The sequence below is a fragment of the Chroicocephalus ridibundus genome, chromosome 2 (genome assembly GCF_963924245.1).
Source record: "Chroicocephalus ridibundus chromosome 2, bChrRid1.1, whole genome shotgun sequence".
Classification (NCBI taxonomy): domain Eukaryota; kingdom Metazoa; phylum Chordata; class Aves; order Charadriiformes; family Laridae; genus Chroicocephalus; species Chroicocephalus ridibundus.
The window spans coordinates 168808982-168833235 of record NC_086285.1 but is presented as its reverse complement, the minus strand read 5'-3'; the positions used below and the strand labels follow the sequence as shown (position 1 = coordinate 168833235).

General features: G+C 53.1%; 1 protein-coding gene across 1 annotated transcript; it reads right to left on the bottom strand.

Annotated features, from left to right (window-relative positions):
* Nucleotides 1–12849: 12849 nt before the first annotated feature.
* LOC134510885 (feather keratin-like) lies at nucleotides 12850–13164 on the bottom strand. Its single transcript, XM_063324097.1, has one exon. The coding sequence runs from the start codon at nucleotides 13162–13164 to the stop codon at nucleotides 12850–12852; it is 315 nt and encodes a 104-aa protein (XP_063180167.1).
* Nucleotides 13165–24254: the final 11090 nt, after the last annotated feature.

Genomic DNA, 24254 nt, shown 5'->3' with positions numbered 1-24254 from the left:
ACAAGGCTGAGTGCTGGGTCCTGCACTTGGGTTACAACAATTCCTTGCAACGCTAGCACTTGTGAAGCACTGGAAGAGGCTGGCCAGGGAAATGGTTGACTCACCATCACTGGAGGTCTGTAGAAGACAGTAGGCTTGGCACTTAGGGACACTTTAGTGGTAGACTTGGTAGGGTTAGATGAAGGGTGGGATTCAATGATCTCAAGGGTCTTTCCAAACCCCAGTGATTCTATGAGTTTATGAAGGCCATGGACATAGCGGAGCAAGTCAAGTGCACAGCCACAAAGGCGCTGAAGGGACTGGAGCACCTTTCCTCCGAGGAGAAGCTGAGCGAGCTGGGAGGTTTATCGACCAGGAGGCAAGGACCTGAAGGGGAGGTGTCATCGATGTCTCTGAATCCTGAATGGTACGTATGGGAGATGAACTCCAGCTGGCAAGTAGGACCACACAGCCACTCGCTCATTTCCACCACGGTGGCATAGGGAAGCGAATCAGAAGAGGAAAAGAGAAAAAATGTGTGCGTTGAGAAAAAGAGCGGTATAAGTAAAGCAAAAGCTGTGCATGCAAACAAAGCAAACCAAGGAATTGCTTCACCACCTCCCATGGGCAGGCAGGAATTCAGCCGTCTGCAGGAAAGCAGGGCTCCATCACGCGTGATGTTTTCTTGGAAAGACAAACGTCATAACTCCCAAAGTGCCCCCTCCTCCTTTCTTCTTCCCCCAGCATTATGAATTGAGCATAACGACAATACGGCATGCACTCTCCCTTTGGTGAGTTCTGGTCAACTGTCCCGGCCGTGTCTCCTCCCAGCATTTTGTGCACTCCGAGCATACTTGCTGGTGGGGCGGTGTGAGGAGCAAAAAAGGCCTTGAGTGCTTAGCGAGAACTGAAAACAGTAGTGGGCTGTCAACAGCATTCTCATCCCAAATGCAAAACAGAGCACTCTACCAGCTACTAGTGAGAAAGTCAACTCTATCCCAGGTGAACCGATGAGAGGAGGGAATGAGGACAGGGGAGTGAGACTCTTCTCAGGGTGCCCATGGCCAGGGCAAGTGTGAATGGAGAAAGATGAAAAGACATGCCATTTCTTTGGAAGAGAAGGCAAGGCTTTTTCAGTGTGAAGGTGGTTAAGAAGGGGAACCATTTCTTCAGAGGAGTGTTGGAGACTGCGTCCTTGGAGATACTGAACACCTGACTGGACATGGTGCTGAACAAGGTGCTCCAGCTGAGCCCGTGTGGGCAGACTGGGTGGAAGTAGATGGTGTCCAGATCCTCATGCAAAGATTCAGTTTGTTGTGATTGTACCTGTTGTGGTGGCCAGGGGGTCGTATTGGGGAAGAGAGTTGGTGAAGTGTGTGCTGCCATGGGGAGCTTGTGCCAGAAGGTTGGTTCAAAGTGCAGAGGGGGAAAAGAATTTTGGGGCAGGAGTTAGCAGGGCTCATTGACCGGTCTTGAAACTAGATATGAGGGGGGAAGGGGAGATAAGTGGGCCTGTCAAGATTAAACCTTAGGAAAGCATGCCATGGTTTGAAGGAGACCACATTAGTGAGGACTCCCACTCTGACATTTCATCAGAGAAAGGTGATAGACGTTTAGAAATTACTGCTAGAGAACATTGGGAAAGCCCTTTCCTAGAAGGGGAAAAGGGTACTAGGCTAAGAGTTAACAAAGCTCATGGACAGAGCTTTAAGCCGAAAGTTAAGGGGGAAGGGGATAAAACCAGGCCTGCTGGTAATGAACCTGAGTGTCAAGGGCCAAAGATGGGGGTGAAATCAGTAGCCCAGGTCAAGTGCATCTACGCTAATGCACGTAGCATGGGCAACAAACAGGATGAGCTATACGCCATTGTGCAGCAGGACAACTGCGACATAGTCACCATCACGGAAACGTGGTGGGATGATGGTCATGACTGGAATGCTGCAATGAGTGGCTATAAGCTCTTCAGAAGGAATAGGCAAGGAAGGAGGGGGGGTGTGTGTGGCTCTGTACATTAGGGAGTTGTTTGACTCTATAGAGATAGACTGCAGTGATGAAGAAGTTGAGTGTTTATGGGTAAGGGTGAAAGGGAAGGCTAACAAAGGTGATTTTGTGCTGGGAGTCTGCTATAGACCACCCAACCAGGATGAGCAGGTTGATGAGGTATTCTATAAGCGGCTGGCTGCAGTCTCGCAAATGCCAGCCCTTGTTCTAGTTGGGGACTTCAACTTACCAGACATCTGCTGGAAATATAACACAGCAGAGAGCAGGCAGGCGAGGAGGTTCCTCGAGTGTATGGAGGATAACTTCCTGACACAAATGGTAGGTGAGCGTACCAGGGGAGGTGCCTTGCTAGACCTACTGTTCACAAACAAAGAAGGGCTAGTGGGGGACGTGGAGGTCAGAGGCCGTCTTGGGCTTAGTGACCATGAAATGGTTAAGTTTTCCATCCATAGTGAGGTAAGGAAGGGGGTTAACAAAACCTCCATCTTGGACTTCCGGTGGGCAGACTTTAGCCTGTTCAGAACCCTGGTTGGGAGAGTCCCGTGGGAGGTAGTCCTGAGAGACAAAGGAGCCCAGGAAGGCTGGACGCTCTTTAAGAGGGAAATCCTAAAGGCCCAGGAGCAGGCTGTCCCCATGAGGCGCACAATTAAAGGGCGGGGAAAATGGCCGGCCTGGATGAACAAAGAGCTCTTGATGGGACTTAAGGAAAAAAGGAAGGTTTACCACCTTTGGAAGAGGGGACAGGCAACTCAGGAGGAGTACAGAGATCGTGTTAGGTCGTACAGAGATCCTGTTAGGTCATAGAGAGAAAAAATCAGGAAGGCAAAAGCCCAGCTGGAACTCAACCTGGCAATTAACATAAGGGACAACAAAAAAAGTTTCTATAAATACATCAACAAAAAGAGAGTGACAGAGAATGTCCATCCCTTACTGGATGCGGGGGGAAACCTTGCAACCAAGGACGAGGAGAAGGCTGAGATACTTAATGCCTTCTTTGCCTCTGTCTTTAATAGTCAGACCAGCTACCCCCAGGGTGTTCAGCTTCTTGGGCTGGAAGGTAAGAACAGCGAACAGGACAACTCCCCTGTAATCCAGGAGGAAGTAGTTAATGATTTGCTTATGCACCTGGACACGCATAAGTCTATGGGGCCGGATGGGATTCACCCAAAAGTTCTCAGGGAGCTGGCAGGAGAGCTCACCAAGCCTCTCTCCATTATCTGTCAACAATCCTGGTCAACAGGAGAGGTGCCAGATGACTGGAGGGTGGCCAATGTGACGCCCATCTGCAAGAAGGGCCGGAAGGAGGATCCCGGAAACTACAGGCCTGTCAGCCTGACCTCTGTACCGGGAAAGATCATGGAGAGGATCATCCTGAGTGAGCTCTCAAGGCAAGTGCAGGGCAGCCAAGGGATCAGGGCCAGCCAGCATGGGTTTAGGAAAGGGAGGTCCTGCCTGACCAACTTGATCTCTTTCTATGACCATGTGACCCACTTTCTCGATGAGGGCAAGGCTGTGGATGTTGTCTACCTGGACTTTGGTAAGGCCTTCGACACCGTCCCCCACGGCATTCTCCTGGAGAAACTGGAGAATCGTGGCATAGACAAGTGTACCCTCCGCTGGATAAAAAACTGGCTGGATGGCCGTGCCCAGAGAGTTGTGCTTAATGGAGCAAAATCTGGTTGGCGGCCGGTCATCAGTGGTGTCCCTCAGGGCTCAGTCTTGGGGCCAGTCTTGTTCAATATCTTTATTGATGATCTAGACAAGGGGATTGAATGCACCCTCAGTAAGTTTGCGGATGACACCAAACTAGGTGGGAGTGTTGATCTGCTTGAGGGTCGGAAGGCTTTACAGAGGGATCTAGACAGGTTGGATCAATGGGCCAAGGCCAATGGGATGAGGTTTAATAAGGCCAGGTGCCGGGTCCTGCATTTTGGTCACAACAACCCCGGGCAACGCTACAGGCTTGGGGAAGAGTGGCTGGAAAGCTGCCCGGCAGAAAAGGACCTGGGAGTGTTAGTGGACAGCCGGCTTAACATGAGCCAGCAGTGTGGCCAGGTGGCCAAGAGGGCCAATGGCATCCTGGCTTGTATCAGGAATAGCGTGGCCAGCAGGAGTAGGGAAGTCATCGTGCTTCTGTACTCGGCACTGGTGAGGCCTCACCTCGAGTACTGTGTTCAGTTTTGGGCCCCTCACTACAGGAAAGACATTGAAGTGCTGGAGTGTGTCCAGAGGAGAGTCACCAAGCTGGTGAGGGGTCTGGAGAACAAGTCCTGTGAGGAGAGGCTGAGGGAGCTGGGCATGTTTAGTTTGGAGAAGAGGAGGCTGAGGGGAGACCTCATTGCCCTCTACAGCTACCTGAAAGGAAACTGTAGAGAGGCAGGGGTTGGCCTCTTCTCCCAAGGGAATAGCGACAGGACCAGAGGAAATGGTAGGAAGCTGCGGCAAGGGAGATTTAGATTAGATATTAGGAAGAATTGCTTTACTGAAAGAGTGGTCAGGCACCGAAACAGCCTGCCCAGGGAGGTGGTGGAGTCACCATCCCTGGAGGTATTTAAGAAATGTGTAGACATGGCTCTTCAGGGCATGCTCTAGTGCCCAAGATTATTGTTTGTGGTGGGGTGTTGTGTGTGGGGTTGTGGGTGTGGAGTTTAGTAGGTGGGTGCTTTTTTTTTTTTTGTGGTTGGACTCGATGATCTCAGAGGTCCCTTCCAACCAGTAAGATTCTGTGATTCTGTGCTTATTATGTGCAAGACTTTGTTTGGGCAAGTGAAGGGCTTGTGTTAGGTTCTGGGAGCTCCTCCGTGCTGCCCTGTGCTGTTGTTTTTGCTGGGGCCATAGTTCCTACGAGAGGTCTTCTAGCCCTTTTCCACCCACCCCAATGGTCTCTGTAGCCCTGGCCTTGTGTTGGGTGAGGTTGGAAGAGCCTTGTGAGAAGAAAGGAAGTGGAGGCGTTTGAGGCTGAGGTGCAAGAGAACTTTATTGAGGGAAAAGATTGCAAAGGCAGAGGTGCTAAGGGGAAGGGAGAAGGTCTGAGGTATTAGTAGGGCAACCATCAACCAAAGTCCCCTGCACGAGAGAGATCAGCTACGAGGGGTGGTGGCGATGGCCCTTAGCAGGGGTAGCAGCCTCTTCTGCCACCGTAGCAGCCAAGGCCTCCCAAGCCGTAGCCGTAGCCGAAGCCGAAGCCGCCGGAGGAGATGGGCACTCCCTGGGCGCTGAGTTCATTGCCCACGGCAGCGGATGCGGAGGATCCGACAAAGGTGCTCTGGGGGAAGGAGGTGAGGATGGGTCCTGGCAGGGTGACCTGCACGGTGGAAGGCTGGATGACGACGCGGGAGGCCTCGCACTGCCTGACGCAGGGCTCGTTGCAGCTGTTAGCCAGCGGGGTGGGTCCGCAGGGGCGGCAGAGGTCGTTGCAGGCCATGTGTGTGGTGTGGAGTTTCCCTGGAAGAGAGGGTGTTGAGAAAGGTGAGGATCATGGGCGTGTGAGGGTCGGTGTTGGAAGAGGACGAGGGAGTGTGGAGGGCTGTTGTGGGGCTGTGGGGAGCGTGGCAGTGTGGAGGCGTGAGGGCTGTTGAGGCTGTGGGCAGAGCGTGGTGGAGGAGAGGGGCCAGGTGGTTGAGAAGAAGGAGGGTCATGGGGTTGAGACTCACCTTGTTGAGGGTGGAGGAGAAGGCGTGAGGAGAAGTGTGTGAGGGAGAGAGGCACTGGGCCGGCTTTTATGCTGGTCGTGGAGGGGCGGGACAGGCTTGGCGCATGACGGTGTTTTTCAGCAATGAGTCCTTCCGTGCTGCAGCCACTCAAGGAATGATGTGCGTTGCGTTTTCCTTACCATAACAGCCCCTTTTCATCTTCTCCTCATGTCCATCTCACCCTAGTGGCAGCTTTTAAGTTAGAGTAAGTAGTTTGAGGGATGTGCATGCATGCAGCGTTTCAGGGTATTCAGGAGACATGGCCAAAGCATACCAGAGGTGGTGTGTCATAAGTGAGGTCATTTTGTGTCAGTTGTGTGGTGTGGTTTGCGGGTGCGTTGTGAAGAGGGGGCCCCGTTTCCTCACAGCCCTGGCAGGCCGGCCTGGGCTTTGGAGCGGTGCCAGGCATTCGGCACTGCCCCAAGGTCAGTGAAGACGGAGTGGGAGGAGGTGCTCCAGGCACTGGAGCAGAGATTTCCCTGCATCTCCTTTTGAAGACTATGGTCAAGCATGTTGTAGATATGCAGCCCATGGCGGTCAATGGTGGAGCAGATATCTACCTGCAGCCTGTGGAGGAACCCCCGCCGAAGCAGGTGGATTCCCAAAGGAGGCTTTGATCCCATGGAGAGAAACCAGTGCTGGAGCAGGTCTTTTGGCAATAAACTCCTTAAAGTTCTGCATCCCAGCATGAGATGCCTCCACTTCCTTTCTTTTCCCAAGGCTCTTCCAACCTCATGCAACACAAAGCCAGGGCTCGGGAGGCAACTGGGGTGAGTGCGAAAAGGACTACAGGACCCCTCTTAGGAAGTATGTCCCCAAGAACAGCAGCACAGGGCAGCACAGGGGGGCTTCCAGAACCTGACACAAGCCCTCCACTTGACCAAACAAAGCCTTTGCAATACTAAGGCACTTTGAACCACCATTCTGACAAAGGCTCCCCATGGCAGCACACACTTCACTAACTCTCTCCCCCAGCACCAACCCTTGGCCAGCACAGCAGGCAGAATCACAGCAAACAGAATCATCGACTGCATAAGGAACCTCTGGACATCATCTACTTCAACCCAAACTTCTCAAAGGGGTCGCCTCCAGAAGGCTCTACATGACCACATCCAGTCAGGTTTTCACTATCTCCAAGGATGGAGACTCCAACACCTCCCAGTGCAATCTTTTTCCCACTGCTTGACCAGCCTCATGCTGAAAAAGGTCTTGCCTCCTCTTCCAAGGAAATGGCACAACTTTTCATCTTTCTCCATTAACACATTCCCTGGCCATGGGTGCCCATGGGAAGAGTCCGACTCCCTTGCATTTGGGGTGAGAATGCTGTCAACAGCCCATTAGAGTTTTGGTTGTTGTAAGTACTCAAGGCTTTTTCTGCTCCTCATACCGCCCAACCAGCAAGTAGGCTGGTAGTGCACAAGAACTTTGGAGGTGACATGGCTGATACAGCTGACCCTAGCTGACCAAAAGGATAGTCCATGCCATATGACATCATGCTCAGTATAAAATGCTGGGGAAGAAGAAAGAACAGGTGGCCGTTTGGTGTTATGAGGTTTCTATTCCCAAGAAAACAGGACGCCTCATGAAGCCTTGCTTTTCTGGACCCCGATCCGAGCCATAAGCCGGCAGTTTCTCCAGCAGAATGCTGTGGGAAATGGCATGAAAGACTTTTCTAAAGCCCAGGTTACCAACATCCACGGCCTTTCCCTCATGCTTTGTAAAATGCCTTTGTACCAAGCCCTCAAACAAGAGAAGCACTAAGACACCCACAGAACACATGCAGGGAGAAAGGCCAGGCCTAAAGACAGGCTGAGCGAGCTGGCAGCAGCGCAGGGAGGGAGCGAATGCCATGGAAGGGGCAGCACCTCACGCCTGCAACACCATCAAAGTTTCAACCACCCTGGCAGGGCTGCAAGAAAATGAGGCCCCCTCTTCAAAACGCAACCACCAACCACACCACAGGACTGCCATGGGATGACCTCACTGAAGACACCCGACCTCTCTATGCTTTGGTGGCGTCTGCTGAATTCCGTGACACAGCATCCATCCAAACCCTCCCAACTACCTACACTCACTTAGAAGCTGCTGCCAGGGCCAAATGGAGACAACCTCAAGAGGATGACATGAAAAGGGACTGTTGTGGGAAGGAAGACACACCCCATGTCATTACTTGAGTGCGTGTACCATGCAAGAGCTGCTTGGTGAAAAACAAGTCATGCGCGAAGCCTGTCCCGCCCCTCCAGGAGCAGCATAAAAGCCGGCCCAGTGCCTCTCTCCCTCACACACTTCTCCTCACGCTTGATCCTCCAGCCTCAATAAGGTGAGCCACAACCCCCTGACCCTCCTTCTCCTCACCCACCTGGCCCCTCTCCTCCACCATGCTGTGCTGACAGCCTCAGCAGCCCTCACGCCTCCTTACTGCCACGCTCCCCACAGCCCCACAACAGCCCTCCACACTCCCTCGCCCTCCTCCAACACCGACCCTCACACGCCCATGATCCTCACCTTTCTCAACACCCTCTCTTCCAGGGAAACTCCACACCACACACATGGCCTGCAACGACCTCTGCAGACCCTGCGGACCCACCCCGCTGGCTAACAGCTGCAACGAGCCCTGCGTCAGGCAGTGCGAGGCCTCCCGCGTCGTCATCCAGCCTCCCGCCGTGCAGGTCACCCTGCCAGGACCCATCCTCACCTCCTTCCCCCAGAGCACCTTTGTCGGATCCTCCGCATCCGCTGCTGTGGGCAATGAACTCAGCGCCCAGGGAGTGCCCATCTCCTCTGGCGGTTTCGGCTTCGGCCTCGGCTATGGCTTGGGAGGCCTTGGCTGCTACGGTGGCAGAAGAGGCTGCTACCCCTGCTAAGGGCCATCGCCACTAACCCTGGCACCAACCACCCACACCATGGAAGCCACAGCTTGCATTGAAGATGCACTTCTAGGTAGTTGCTGGCACAGGATTGTATCGTCCATGGCTCCTCCTCTCAAGACACCAAGCAAGGGAGGAGGGAAGGGGCAAGCCCAAGCTGTCTGCAACCATGGCCCATGTACCTCCTCCTCTTCTCCCACTTCCTTCTTTGCATCGCCCCTTCGGCTATGTCCACTACAATCTGCTGCAAACACTTGCTGACAACTCAAAGACCTCCAGGGTGCCATTTCCCCTCCCAGCCAGGAAGACCTTGATGCTCTGGCAAGATCTTCTCTCACAAGCGACCTCAAATGAAGGTCAGCCTACCTGCAGCTCAGACTGGCTCCCTTCCACTTGGCATTCCTGCCTGTGCACTGCTTTGCCTCAATAAAGTTCTCCTGCATCCAAAACTGAGACGCCTTCGCTTTCTTCTTCCGTGGTTTTGGCCGGATTGGCCAATCACAATGACAGATGTCCCCCCTTCCCAAAGAGAGGAGAGGAAGAGATAAGAGGACCTGTCCTGTCCACTCCTCCTTACAGGTGTCACCCTTCTATGCTTTTCCACTTCTGACCCTCTAACGAGGCAAATAACGAAGTTAGCTGACCTCGCTTGTTATAGGAATAAGTCTAAGCGAGAGCGTCTCTGCGTACCATTCCTTGGTATAATCAGGTCTTGTCACTCAGTGAGAGTGAACACTTTCTAAACAATATGCTGTTAATTTCCCGGTTTAGTCAGTTAGAAGAGGCCCAGCTAAAACGTAAAAATACAAACCAGAAAATTGGTTCTGTTTTACCTCAAACCAGGACACTTGTCTCCAGTTGCTCCCAACTGCAGCCGGCACAGAGACAGGGCTCCACGCACCATCACGGTGGGTGTAAAAAGGGAAGAGGACCTCTCTTAGGAAGTATGTCCCCAGCTACAACAGCAGCACAGAGCAGCACAGGGCGGTTTCCAGAACCTGACACAAGCCCTTCACTTACCCAAACAAAGCCTTGCACACGCTAATGCACTTCTACTGCAGCCTCTGACACAAGCTCCCCATGGCAGCACACACTTTGCCAACTCTCTTCCCCAGCATGACCCTGTGGCCAGCACAGCAGGCAGAATCACAGCAACGAGAATCATTGACTGCCCAAGGAACCTCTGGACATCCTCTACTTCAACCGAACCTGCTCAAACAGTGTCAGCTCAAGCAGGCTCTCCGCAACCATGTCCACTCAGGTCTTCAGTATTTCCAAGGACGGAGGTTCCAACGCCTCTCTGCGCAACCGGTTCCAATCTTTGACCACACTCACGCTGAAAACAGCATGCCTTGTCTTCCAAGGAAAAGGCGCCTCTTTTCATCTTTCTCCATCATCACATGCCCTGGTTGTGGGCACCTGAGAGAAGAGTCTGACTCCCCTCTCCTCATTCCCTCCTTAGTAAGGTTTCAGCTGGGATAGAAGCGACTCCCTTCCTGGCAGCTGGTAGGGTGCTCTGTTTTGCATTTGGGATGAGAATGCTATTGACAGCCCACTACTGTTTTCAGTTCTTGCTGAGCACTCAAGGCCTTTTCTGCTCCTCACACCACCCTGCCAGGAAGTAGGCTGGGAGGGCACAAAAAGCTGGGAGGAGACACAGCCAGCACAGCTGACCAGAACTCACCAAAGGGATAGTCCGTGCCGTACGACATTATGCTCAATACATAATGCTGGGGGAAGAACAAAGAAGGCGGGAGGCACTCTTGGAGTTGTGACATTAGTCTTGCCAAGAAACATCACGCATCATGGAGCCCTGCTTTTCTGCAGGCAGCTGAAATCCTGCCTGCCCATGGGAAGTAGTGAAGGAATTCCTAGATTTGCTTTGTTTGCAAGACATTGAAAAATGTCTTCTCCGACAGGGTTGTGAAGTGCTGGAAGAGGCTGGCCAGGGAAATGGTTGAGTCACCATCCCTGGAAGAACTGAGAAGACGCATAGATGTTGTGCTGCGGACACGCTTTCCTGGTGCACTTGGGAGTGTTAGGTTAAGGATTGGACTTGGTGATTTTAAGGCTCTTTTCCAACCTGTCCTGGTTCCTTTGGGGATAGGCTCAATTTTCACAAGGAGCTGGCCACGGGACACAGGTACTCGATGCCATGAGATGCCATGCCCAGTGTATAGCTGGGGGAGCTTCCTGGGGGAGGGCGTCGGAGATCGCTGCTTGGGAGTGGGCTTGGGGCTCCCCAGGTCAGGCTGGTGAGTGGTGATAAATGAATCGTTTTTGTACATTCCTCTGCAAGTTCTGTTGTTCTTGATTTCCTCTATCCTCTGCTGTTCTGTTAAACTGCCTTTATCTCAAGCCGTGAGTTTTCCCTCTTTCTTCCAATTCTCCCCCTCATCCCGCAGCTGTGGGAGCAGTGAAGGAGTGGCCGCATGGTTCTTTGTTGCCTGCTGGCATTCACCCAAAACACAACCTCAATGATTCTGTGATTTCTGGAAGGCCATGGACTTAGTGGAGCAAGGGGAGTGCAGGGCCACCCAGATGCTGAAGGGACTGAAGCATCCTTCATTGAGGAGAAGCAGAGAGAGCTGGGAGGTTTCTCAGCCAGGAGGCAAGGCCACGTTCATTGATGAGCTGTCATCAATGTCTCTAAATCCCAGATGGGAGTTTCAGTGGTGCAAACCCAGCGAGCATTGAGAACCATGCAGCCGCTCGCTCGCTTCCCCCTCGTCAGGATGGGGAAGAGAATCAGAAGAGGAAAAGTGAAAAAACGGGTGTGCTGAGGTAGAAATAGTTCTGTAGGTAGAGCAAAAGCCATGAGTGGCATCAAAGAAACCAAGGAATTCTTTGAATACTTCCCACTGGAATGCAGGTGTTCAGCCATGTCTCCAGGAAAGAAGGGCTCCATCATGCACATCAGTTATTTGGAAAGACAAACGTGGTACGTCCGTTCATTACACTGTTCTTTCATCTTTGCCATGCATTACATACTGAGCATGCCTTCACCTTTCATGGACTATCATTTGGTCAGTTGGGGTCAGCTGTCCTGGCCGTGTCACTTCCCAGCTTTTTGTGCACTGCCAGCCTACTCGCTGGCAGGGCAGTGTGAGGAGCAGAAAAGGCCTTGAGCGCTTAGCAACAACCAGAAAGAGTAGTGGGCTCTCAACGCCAATCTCATCCCACGTGCAAAACCTAGCATTCTACGAGCTGCTAGTGAGAAAGTCAACTCTATCGCAGGTGAAGCGATGTCAGGAGGGAAAGAGGAGAGGGGAGTCAGACTCTTGTCATGAGTTCCCATGGCCGAGGCATGGGGAATGAGAAAAGCTGAAAAGACGTGCCACTTCCATGGAAGAGAAGGCCAGCCTTTTTCAGTATGACCGTTACGGTGGTCTAACAGGTGAAAAGGGGTTGTAGAGAGAGGTGTTGGAGACTTCATCCTTGGAGATACTGAAAACCTGACTAGACAAGGCTGTGGAGTGCCTGCTTGAGTTGACTCTCTTTGAGCGGGTGTTGTTGAAGTAGATGATGTCCAGAGGTTCCTTGTGCAGTGAATGATTGTGTTTGCTGTGATTCTGCCTGCTGTGCTGGTGAGAGGGTCATGCTGCGGAAGAGAGTTGGTGAAGTGCGTGCTGGCATGGGGAGCTTGTGTCAGAGCCTTGGTTGGAAGTGTGTTAATACGTCCAAGCCTTTGGGTAAGTGAAGGGCTTGTGTCAGGTTCTGGAAGCCCCCCTGTGCTGCTCTGTGCTGTGGTTGTTGCTGGGGCCATAGTTCCTAAGACCGGCCCTGTGGCCTTTTCCCACCCACCCCGATGGTCTCTGTAGCTGTGGCTTTGTGTTGAGTGAGGCTGGAAGAGCCTTGTGACAAAAAAGGAAACTGAGGTATCTCAGGTGGAATGCAAGAGAACTTTATTGATGGAAAAGAATGCAAAGGCAGGAATGCCAAGTGCAAGGGAGCTAGTCAGAGTTGCAGGTAGGGTGACCATCATCCAAGCTCCCTTGTGTGAGAGAGATCTTGCCAGAGCAGCAAGGTCTTCCTGCCCCGCAGTGGGAGTTGCACAGTGGAGCTCGTTGTTGGGCTCTGGCTTGTCAGAATGTGGTTGCAGCGGCGAGTAGTGGATATAGCAGAAGTTGAACTGCAAAGAAGGAAGTGGGAGAAGAGAAGGACTGTCCCCATCCCTCTTCCTTGGAGCCTTGAGATAAAGATGCGTGGACAGCAGGTCTATGTGCTAGGAAAGAGCCAAGGATGTGTCCTCCATCAGTACCGTGTCTTCCAGGCTGTGAGGGTTTTGTCAGGAGTGGTGGTGAGGGCCCTTAGCAGGGGTAGCAGCCTCTCCTGCCGCTGAAGCAGCCCAGGCCTCCCAAGCCGTAGCCAAGGCCGAAGCCGAAGCCGCCGGAGGAGATGGGCACTCCCTGGGCGCTGAGTTCATTGCCCACGGCAGCGGATGCGGAGGATCCAACAAAGGTGCTCTGGGGGAAGGAGGTGAGGATGGGTCCTGGCAGGGTGACCTGCACGGTGGAAGGCTGGATGACGACGCGGGAGGCCTCGCACTGCCTGACGCAGGGCTCGTTGCAGCTGTTAGCCAGCGGGGTGGGTCCGCAGGGTCCGCAGAGGTTGTTGCAGGTCATGTGTGTGGTGTGGAGGGTGCCTGGAAGAGAGGGTGTTGAGAAAGGTGAGGGTCGTGGGGATGTGAGGGTCAGTGTTGGAAGAGGGCGAGGGAGTGTGGAGGGCTGTTGTGGGGCTGTGGGGAGTTGGAGGAGAAGGGCCAAGTGCATGAGGACAAGCAGGGTCAGGGTGTTGAGACTCACCTTGTTGTGGGTGGAGGAGAAGGCGTGAGGAGAAGTGTGTGAGGGAGAGAGGCGCTGGGCCGCCTTTTATGCTGGTCGTGGAGGGGCGGGACAGGCTTGGCGCATGATGGCCTTTTCCACAAGCAACTCTTGCATGACACAGCCTCACGAGTAATGACGTGGTTGTGTTCTTTGTTTTCTGAAATTCTCCAATTTCATGTTGTCTTATTGATGATGTGTCCAATCGGCCCTGGCGGCAACTTCTAAGTGCCAGTAGTAGAGGCCCTAAACATTGTGTTGATGGCACGCGTCAGGGTTGTCAGAAGACGTGACCAAAGCATAAGAGAGGTGGAGTGTCATCAGGGAGTTCATGCCGTGGCAGTTGTGTGGTGTGGTTTGTGGGTGCGTTGTGAAGAGGGGGCGTCATTTCCTTGCAGCCGTGGCAGGCTGGTCTGGGCTTTGGAGGTCTAGGCATTAGGCGCTGCGCCTTGCATTGAGCTCGTTCCTTCCCTGCCTTGCTGCCAGCTCACTAAGGCTGTCTTTGGGCATGGCCTTTCCCGTTGGGTGTGCTCTGTGTCTGTCTTGGTGCCCCTTTTGTTTTTAAGGTTGTAGGTGGGAGAATGGAGGCTGCGTGTTTGGGTTTGTGCCCCGCTGGAGCCGTCCCTGGTGGAGGCAGTTGAAGCAGGCAGAGGAGGGCTGTTTGTGAGAGCAGGGCATTATCGTGGCAGCCCTGTGCTGTTGGGAGGCTGGTCGTGCTCCCCAAAGGCTCCTCTTGGCTCTTGCGTAGGGATCCCCTTAGTTGTGTCCGGCAAATTTGCAACCTGGGCTCTGGTGCGACACATCTGAAGATGAGCAATGAAGCTGGTGAAGGATGTAGAGAACAAGACTTGTCAGGAGCTGTTTAGGGAACTGGGCATGTTTAGTTTGCAGAAAGAAAAAGGCTGAGGGCACGCCTTATCGCTCACTACACCCACCTGAAAAGAGGTGGTAATGAGGTAGGTGTCAGTCCCTTATCCCGAGTAACAAGTGAGAGGAGAAGAATTAACGTCTTTAAAGGGTGCATAGGGATGCTCAGTTTGGATGCTGGGAAAAATGTCATCCCCAGCAGGGTTATGAAGCACTGGAAGAGGCTCCTCCGGGAAGTGGTTGAATCACCATCCCTGGAGGTAATGACAAGACGTGTAGATGTGGGACTTAGGACGATGTTTCTTTTGTGAAGTTCATAGTCATAGGTGAACGGTGTCAAGATTGTTCAGGGTCTTTTCCAACCCAAGTGCCTCCATGATTGCGTATGAGGCAGCGTGCAAAAGCAGGCGAGATCCTGGAGAGGCCGAGAGTGTGTCAAGAGACAGAGGGGGAGTGGGATCGGCATGCAGGGGAGGCTGGTGGGCCAGGGCCTTTGGGTTGTTCACATGGGGCGAGTGCCGATGGATGAGGCCATTTCTCTGCACAGTGTGTGACGGGAAGAAAGCGAAGGTGGACCTTGTTGAGGAGAGGTGGAGGCAAACACGCGGCACGTGAGTACGGATCTGCGGCCATGATTTCGTGCATGACTGCATTTTTGAGCAAGCATCTCTTTCATGCCACAGCCTGTCAAGTGCTGAGGTGGGTGTGTTTTCCTTCCCACAACGCTCCCTTTACATGTTGTCGTCTTGTGGATGTGTCCACTTGGCCCTGGTGGTAGCTTTTAAGTGCGAGTAGGTATTTTGGAGGACGTGCATGGATGCTGTGTGTCAGGGAATTCAGCAGTCACAGCCAAGGCATAGGAGAGGTGGGGTATCTTCAGTGACATCATCTCGTGGCACGTTTGTGGCTGGCTAAGCCTGTCTTTAGGCCTGCCACACCCTGTTGATGTGCCCTGTGGGCACTTTGATGCCCCCATTGCTTGTAAGTTTGTAGCTGAGAGAAAGGTCTGTCTTTCTGACCTGGGAGCTGCGAAATGTTATGGAGCTAATCATCTTGATTGCCTTCGTATGGCACATAGAGGCCAACCAGGTGATGAGGCCCAGCCAGCATGGCTTTATGAAGGGCAGGTCCTGCTTGCCTAACCTGATGTCCTTCTATGTCAAGGGGACGCGCTTAGTGGATGGATGAGTGAAGGGCTGTGAATGTTGTTAACTGGACTTTAGTAAAGCCGTTGACACCGTTTCCCAGAGTGTTCTCCTGCAGAAACTGCCTGCTCATGGCTCTGACGGGCGTACACTTAGCTGGCTAAAAAACGGGCTGGATGGCCAGGCCCATAGAGGTGAATGGAGCTAAATCCAGATTGTTGCCACCACAGGTGGTGTTCCCCAGGGCTGAGTACTGGGTCTGGTTCTCTTTAGTATCTTTATGAACGACCTGGACGAGGGGTCGAGTGCACCCTCAGAATGTTTGCAGGCAACACCAAGTTGGGCGAGTGTGTGGATCTGCTTGAGGGTAAGACGCTTTAGAGGGGGATGTGGATAGGCTGGATCGATGGGAGGAGGCCAGTGGTGTGGGGTTCAGAAAAGCTGAATGCCGGGTCCTGCACTTAGGTCAGAAGAACCCCATGCAACACTACAGGCTTGGGGAAGAGTGCCTGGAAAGCTGCCCATTGGAAAAGGAGCTGGGGGTGTTGTTTGACAGCCAGCTGAGTATGAGCCAGCGGTGTGCCCTGGAGCCCAAGGCGGCCAGTAGCATCGTGGCCTGTATCAAAAGTCATGAGTCCAGGAGGACTATGGAAGTGATCGTCCCCCTGTAATGGGCACTGGTGAAAAACGTCTTCACTGAAATGGTTGTCAAGCACTGGAATAGGCTTCCCAGGGAAGCGGTTGAGTCACCAGCCCTGGAGGTATCTAGAAGACAGTAGACTTGGCCCCAAGGGACTTGCTTTAGTGGGGCACTTGGTAGGGTTAGGTTAAGGGATGGAATCAGTGATCTTAAGTGTCTTTCCCAACCTCAGTGATTCTGTGAGTTTTTGAAGGCCATGGATGTGGTGGAGCAAGTCGAGTGCAGGGCCACCAAGACGCGGAAGGGACTGGAGCATCCTTCCCTTGAGGAGAAGCTGAGAGAGCTGGGAGTTTCTTCAGCCAGGAGAAAAGGCCGCGTAGGGGAGATGTCATCAATGTCTCTAAATCCTGGATGGGAGGTGTCTTGGTTTCATGCCAGCCAGCAATCTGAACCATGCAGCCACTCGCTCACTCCCCACTACAACAGGCTGGGAAAGAGAATCCGAAGAGGAAAAGTGAAAAAATTTGTGCGTTGAGATGTCGGTTTAATAAGTAAAGCAAAAGATGCACAAGCAAGCAAAGCAAAAGAAGGAGTTCCTTCACTACTTCCCAAGGCAGGCAGGCGTTCAGCCGTCTCCAGGAAAGAAGGGCTCCATGAGACATAACGGTTACTTGGAAGACAAATGCCATAACTCTGAACATTCCCCGCTTCTTTCTTCCCTCACTGTGCTCTCATGTGGCATGGACTATGCCTTTGGTCAGCTGGGGTCAGCTGTACCGGCCGCCTCACCTCCCAGCTTTTTCTGTACGCCCAGCCTACTTGGTGGCAGGGTGGTGTGAAGAGCAGAAAAGGCCTTGAGTGCTTAGCAACAACCCAAAACCATTCGTGGGCTCTCAACGCCATTCTCATCGCAAATGCAAAACCTAGCACTCTACCAGCTGCTGAGCAAGTCAACTCTATCCCAGCTGCAGCCATGTCAGGAGGGAATGAGGAGAGGGGAGTCAGACAGGGCAAGGGTGAATGGAGAAAGCTGAAAAGACGTGCCATTTCCTTGGAAGAGAAGGCAAGGCTTTTTCCGTGGGAGGGTGGTCCAAGAGTGGAAGCGGTTGCGCAGAGAGGTGTTGGAGTCTGCATCATGTAGAAACTGAAAAGCTGACTGGATCTGGTGCTGAACAGCGTGCTCAATCTGGCCACGCTGAGAAGGTCAGGTGTAATGAGGTTATCTCCAGAGGTTCCTTGTGCAGTCAAGGATTCTGTTTTCTGTGACTCTGCCTGCTGTGTTGGCCAGAGGGTCATGCTGGGGAAGAGAGCTGGTGAAGTGCATGCTGCCATGAGGAGCTTTCATTGGAGGCATGAGTAGAAGTGCGTGAGGTTGCCCGAGGCTTTCTTTTGTTAAGTGAAGGGCTTGTGTGAGATTCTGGAAGCCCCCTCTGTTGTGCTGTTGCTGTTGCTGGGGCCATAGTTCCTAAGACCGGTCCGGTGGCCCTCTTGCACCCACCCCGATGGGCACTGTAGCCCTGCCTTTGTGTTGGGTGAGGTTGGAAGAACCTTGTTAGAAGAAAGGAAGAGGAGGCGTCTTAGGCTGGGATGCAGAAGAACTTTATTGAGGGAAGAGAGAAGTTCAAAGGTAGAAGCGCTAAGTGCGAGAGAGAGAGTGTCTGAGTTGCAGGTAGGGTGACCATCATCCAAGGTCCCCTGTGTGAGGTAGGTCTTGCCAGAGCATCAAGGTCTTCCTGGCCTGCAGTAGGAGCGGCACCCTGGAGGTCCCGTGTGGTATTTACCTCTTCAGCAAGTGCTTGCAGCGGAGAGTCGTGAACGTAGCAGAAGGGGCGATGGAAAGAAGGAAGTGGGAGAAGAGGAGGAGGTACATGGGCCATGGTTGCAGACAGTCTGGGCTGTCCCCTTCCCTGCTTCCTTGCTTGGTGCCTTGAGAGGAGGAGCTGTGGATGGTGAAGCCATGTGCCAGAACATGCTTGAGTTGCCTCCTTAATCCATGCCGTGGCTTCCATGGTGTGGGTGGTTGTTGTCAGGGGTGGTGGTGAGGGCCCTTAGCAGGGGTAGCAGCCTCTTCTGCCACCGTAGCAGCCCAGGCCTCCCAAGCCATAGCCGTAGCCGAGGCCGAGGCCGAAGCCAGAGCCGCTGGAGGAGACGGGCACTCCCTGGGTGCTGAGTTCATTGCCCACGGCAGCGGATGCGGAGGATCCGACAGCAGTGCTCCGGGGGAAGGAGGTGAGGATGGGTCCTGGCAGGGTGACCTGCACGGCGGGAGGCTGGATGACGACGTGGGAGGCCTCGCACTGCCTGAGAAAGGGCTCATGCTGGTCGTGGAGGGGCGGGACAGGCTTTGCGCACGAGAGTGTTTTTTCAGCAAGCAGCTCTTGCATGCCACAGTCTGGCGAGTCATGAGGTGGGGTGTGTTTTCTTTTCCCTAATTCTCCATTTTCATGTCCCCGTCTCGAGGACGTGTGCAGTTGGCCCGTGGCGGAAGCTTTTACTTGCCAAGGCATTCAGCAGACGCAGCCAAAGCGTATGAGAGGTGGGATGTCTTCAGTGAGGTCTTCCCGTGGCACTCATGTGGTATGGTTTGTGGGTGCATGGTGAAGAAGCGGCCTCATTTCCTCGCAGCCCTGGCATGCAGTTGTGGACTTTGATGGTGTGCTGGGCGTGAGGTGCTACCCCTTCCATCGCATTCGTTCCCAACATTCCTTGCTGCCAGCTCGTTCAAGCTGTCTTTAGGCCTGGCCTTTTCTGTTGTTTTTTCCTGCGGGTGTCTTGGTGTCCCTCTGGTTTGCAAGCTTGTGACTGGGAGAGAGGTTTGTCAGTGTGATGTCAATGCCAGGAAGGGTTCTGGAGAGATCATCTGGAGTGCCATCACGTGGCAGGTACGGGACAATCAGGTGGTCAAAGCCAGTCAGCATGGCTTTATGAGGGGCAGGTCCTGCCTGACCGCTCTGATCTCCTTCTTTGTCAAGGGGACCCTCTGAGTGGCTGGATGAGGGAAAGGCTGTGGATGAAGTTCCCACTGTTTGGAAAAGGGGTACCGTGACGCCCATTTTTCAAAAAAGAAAAAAGGAAGATGCGGGGAAGTACAGGCCGGTCAGTTTTACCTCTGTGCCCCGCAGAATCATGGAGCAGATCCTGCTGGAAACTCTGCTAAGTCACATGGAATATTTGGAGGTCATCGGTGACAGTCAACATGGCTTCAGCAAGGGCAAGTCAAGCCTGACAAATTTGGTGGTGTTCTCTGACAGGGTTACAGTGTTGGTGGATAAGGGAAGAGCAAAAGACGTCATGTACCTGGACATGTGCAAAGCGTCTGACACTGTCCCACACAACATGCTGGTCCCGAAATTGGAGCGACATGGATTTGACCAATGGAGCACTCGGAGGATAAGGAACTGGATGGATGGCCGCACTCGAAGGCTTTTGATTAAGGGTTTGATGTCCAAGTGGTGAGCAGTGAGGAGTGACGTTCCTCAGGAGTCGGTACTGGGAGCGGTGCTGTTTAACGTCTTTGTCGGTGCCATGGACAGTACGAAAGAGCTGGCGGAAGTGCTCGCCAGGCCACTTTGCATCATTTATGAGCAGTCCTGGAGAACCGGGGAGGTCGGCAATGTGACAGCCATCCACAAGAAGGGCCGGAAGGAGGATTCGGGGAACTACAGGCCGGTCAGTGTGACCTCGGTGCCTGGGAAGGTCATGGAACAGATCCTCCTCAGTGCCATTACACGGCACATGTAGGAGAACAGGGTGATCAGGCCCAGTCAGCATGGGTTTGTGCTGGATAGGCATCACCAGCAAGGGCAGGTGATGCCTATCAAACCTAATAACCTTCTATGATAAGGTGACCCACTTAGTGGATGAGGGAAAGGCTGTGGATGTTATCTACTTGGATTTTTGCAAAGCGCTTGACACTGTTTCCCACAGCATTCTCCTGGAGAAACTGGCTGCTCATGGCCTGGACAGGTGTACTCTTTGCTGGGTAAAAAACTGTCTGGATGGCCGTGCCCAGAGAGTGGTGGTAAATGGAGTTCAATCCAGTTGGTGTCCGGTCACATGTGGTGTCCCCCAGGGCTCGGTGCTGCGGCCGGTTCTCTTTAATATCTTTATCAATGATCTGGATGAAGGGATCGAATGCACCCTCAGTAAGTTCGCAGATGACACTAAACTGGGCGGGCGTGTTGATCTGCTTGAGGGTAGGTTGGCTCTGCAGAGGGATCTGGACAGGCTGGACCGATGGGCTGAGACCAATGGTATGAGGTTCAACAAGGCCAAGTGCCGGGTCCTGCCCTTGGGTCACAACAACCCCGTGCAGCGCTACAGGCTTGGGGCAGAGTGGCTTGAAAGCAGCCTGGCAGAAAAGGACCTGGGGGTGTTTGTGGACAGCCGGCTGAATATGAGCCAGCAGCGTGGCCAGGTGGCCAAGAAGGCCAACAGCATCCTAGCCTGTATCAGGAATAGTGTGGTGAGCCGGACTAGGGAAGTGATCATCCCCCTGTACTTGGCACTGGTGAGGCCCCACCTCGAGTACTGCATTCAGTTTTGGGCCCCTCGCTACGAGAGGGACATTGAGGTTTTGGAGCGTGTCCAGAGAAGGGCTACAAAGCTGGTGAGGGGCCTGGAGGACAAACCTTATGAAGAACGACTGAGGGAGCTGGGGTTGTTTAGCCTGGAGAAGAGGAGGCTGAGGGGAGACCTTATCACCCTCTACAACTACCTGAAAGGAGGTTGTAGAGAGATGGGGGCTGACCTCTTCTCCCTGGTGACAAGTGGTAGGACGAGAGGAAACGGGTTCAATTTATGTCAGGGGAGGTTTAGATTGGATATTAGGAAACACTTTTTCACTGAAAGGGTTATTAAACATTGGAATAGGCTGCCCAGGGAGGTGGTGGATTCGCCATCCCTGGAGGTATTTAAAAAAACGGTAGATGGGGCAATTATGGACATGGTTTAGAAGTGGCTTTTGTCAGGGTAGGTTAAATGTTGGACTTGATGATCTTAAAGGTCCCTTCCAACCTCAGGAATTCTATGATTCTATGATTCTATGATTGAGTGCACCCTCAGCAAGTTTGCCGATGAGACCAAGGTGTGTGGTGCGGTTGAAATGCTGGAGGGAAGGGATGCCATCCAGAGGGACCTGGAGAGGCTTGAGAGGAGGGCCCGTGTAAAGCTCGTGAAGTCCAAGCAAGCCAAGCGCAAGGTCATGCACGTGGGTCACGGCAATCCCAATCCCAAATTCAGGTTGGGCAGAGAATGGCTTGAGAAGAGGCCTGAGGAGAGGGACTTGGGGGTGCTGGTGGATGAGAAGCTCAAGATGAGCGGGCAGTGTGCACTGGAAGGCCAGCAATCCAACGGCATAATGGGCTGCGTCCAAAGAAGCAGGACCAGCAGGTGGAGGGAGGTGACTCTGCCCCTCTGCTCTTCTCTCGTGAGACCCCACCTGGAGTACTGCGTCCAGCTGTGGAGTTCCCAACAGAAGAAGGACATGGCCCTGTTGGAGGAGGACCAGAGGAGGGCCACGAAGACGATGAGGGGGCTGGCGCCCCTCTGCTGTGAGGACAGGCTGAGAGAGTTGGGGTTGTTCAGCCTGGAGAAGAGAAGACACCAGGGAGACCTTATAGCAGCTTTCCAATGTCTGAATGGTGCCTCCACGAAAGTTGGAGAGGAACTTTTTACAAGGGCACGTAGTGATGGGACGAGGGGTAATGGCTTCACACGGGACGCGGGTAGATTGAAATGAGATATGAGAAATACATTTTTCCCTCTGAGGGTGGTGAGACACTGGAACATGTTGCACAGGGCAGCTGGGAAGGCCCCATCCCTGGAGGTGTTCAAAGCCAGGCTGGGTGGGGCTTTGAGCAACCTGGTCTGGTGGGCGGTGTCCCTGCCCATGGCAGGGGGTTGGAATTAGATGATCTGTAAGGTTCAGGTAATATACACAAACTTGAACATAGGAAGTGCCATCTAAACATGAGGAGGAACTTCTTGCCTTTGAAGGTGGCAGAGCACTGGAAGAGAGTGCCCAGAGAGAGTGTGGCGTCTCTGTCTCTGGAGATATTCAAAACCCACCTGGATGTGTTCCTGTGCCACCTGCTCCAAGTGACCCTGCTTCGGCAGGGGGGTTGGACTAGATGATCTCCAGAGGTCCCTTCCAACCCCTGTCATTCTGGGATTCTGGGATTCTGTCCCTACTAATGTAAACCATTCTATGATTCCAGAACCCCAGCCAGCAACTAGGATCCCGCAGCTGCGTGCTCACTCCTGCCATGGCAGCATGGGAAAGAGAATCAGAAGTATAAAAGTGAAAAGACACATGGGTTGAGATAAAGACAGTTTAATAGGTAGAGCAACAGCTGTGCATGAAGCAAAGCAAAACATGGAGTTAATTCACTACTTCCCGTGGCAGGCAGGTGTTCAGCCGTCTCCGGGAAAGCAGGGCTCCACGCCACATACTGGTTGCTGGGAAGGCAAATGTCGTAAGTCTGAACATCCCCCGCCTCTTTTTTCCATCAGCTTTATATACCGAGCATGCCGTCATATGGCATGGAGTATGTCTTTGGTCAGTTGGGGTCAGTTGTCCCAGCCGTGTCACCTCCAGCCTTTTTTTTGCACTCCCAGCGTACTTGCTGGCGGGGCGGTTTGAGAAGCAGAAAAGGCCTTGAGTGCTTAGAAACACCCGGAAACATTAGTAGCCTATCAACCGCCTTCTCATCCCAAATCCAGAACATAGCACTTTGGGAGCTGCTAGTAAGAGAGTCAACTCTAGCCCAGCTGAAACTACGACAGGAGGGAATGAGGAGAGGGGAGTCAGAGTCTCCTCATGGGCGCCCACAGCCAGGGCAAGGGGGAATGGAGAAAGCTGAAAAGACGTGCCATTTCCTTGGAAGAGAAGGCAAGGCTTTTTCAGTGGGAGGGTGGTCAAATAGTGGAGTTGGGTGTGCAGGGAGGTTTTGGAGACTCCATCCTTGGAGATACTGAAGAGCTGACTTGACACGGTCGTGGAGAGCCTCCTCGAGATGACCCCGTTTTAGAAGTCTGTGTTGAAGCAGATGATCTCCAGAGGGTTCTTGTGCAGTCAATGATTGTGTTTGCTGTGATTCTGCCTGCTGTGCTGGCCACGGTGTCATTGTGGGGAGGAGAGCTGGTGAAGTGTAGACAAGAAATTATCCATGAGCCAACAATGTGCCCTTGTTGCCAGAAAGGCCAAGGGAATCCTGGGCTGCATAGGGAAGAGTGTGGCCAGTAGGTCAAAGGAGGTCATTCTCCCCCTGTACTCTGCACTGCTGAGGCCACAACTGGAATACTGCATCCAATTTTGGGCTCCCCAGTTCAAGAGAGACAGGGAAGTACTGGAGCGGGTCGAGCGTAGGGCAACTAGAGATGATTGAGGGACTGGAGCATCTCCCTTACGAGGAAAGGCTGAGAGAGCTGGGACTCTTTAGCCTGGAGAAGAGAAGGCCGAGGGAAGACCTTATTATGGCATATAAGTATCTAAAGGGTGGGTTGAAGGAGGATGGTGCCAGACTCTTTTCATTGGTTCCCAGTGACAGGACGAGGGGCAACGGGCACAAGTTAGAACATAGGAAGTTCCATTCAAATACAGGGAAAACCTTCTTTACAGTGAGAGTGACAGAGCACTGGAACAGGCTGCCCAGGGAGGGTGTGGAGTCCCCTTCTCTGGAGATTTTCAAGACTCGCCTGGATGCAGTCCTGAGTAATGGGCACTAGGCAACCCTGCTTTAGCAGGGGAGTTGGACTAGATGATCTCTAGAGGTCCCTTCCAACTCTGAAGTTTCTGTGATTCTGTGATTCTGTGAAGTGCACGCTGCCATGGGGAGCTTGTGTGAGAGTCTTGGGTAGAAGTGCATTAACATGTCCAAGCTTTGTTTGGTCACGTGAAGGGCTTGTGTGAGGTTCTGGAAGCTCCCCTGTTCTGCCCTGTGCTGTTTTTATTTGCTGGGGACATACTTCCTAAGAGAGATCCTGTAGCCCTTTTCCAGGCACCCTAACGGTCTCTGTAGCCCTGGCTTTGTGTTGGGTGAGGTTGGATGAACCTTGTGAGAAGAAAGGAAGTGGAGGCGTCTTAGGCTGAGATGCAAGAGAACTTTATTGAGGGAAAAGATTGCAAAGGCAGAGGTGCTAAGGGGAAGGGGGATGGTCTGAGGTGTTCGTAGGGCAACCATCAGGTGAAGTCCCTTGAGTGCAGTAGATCTTGCCGAAGCACCGAGGTCTTCTTGGCC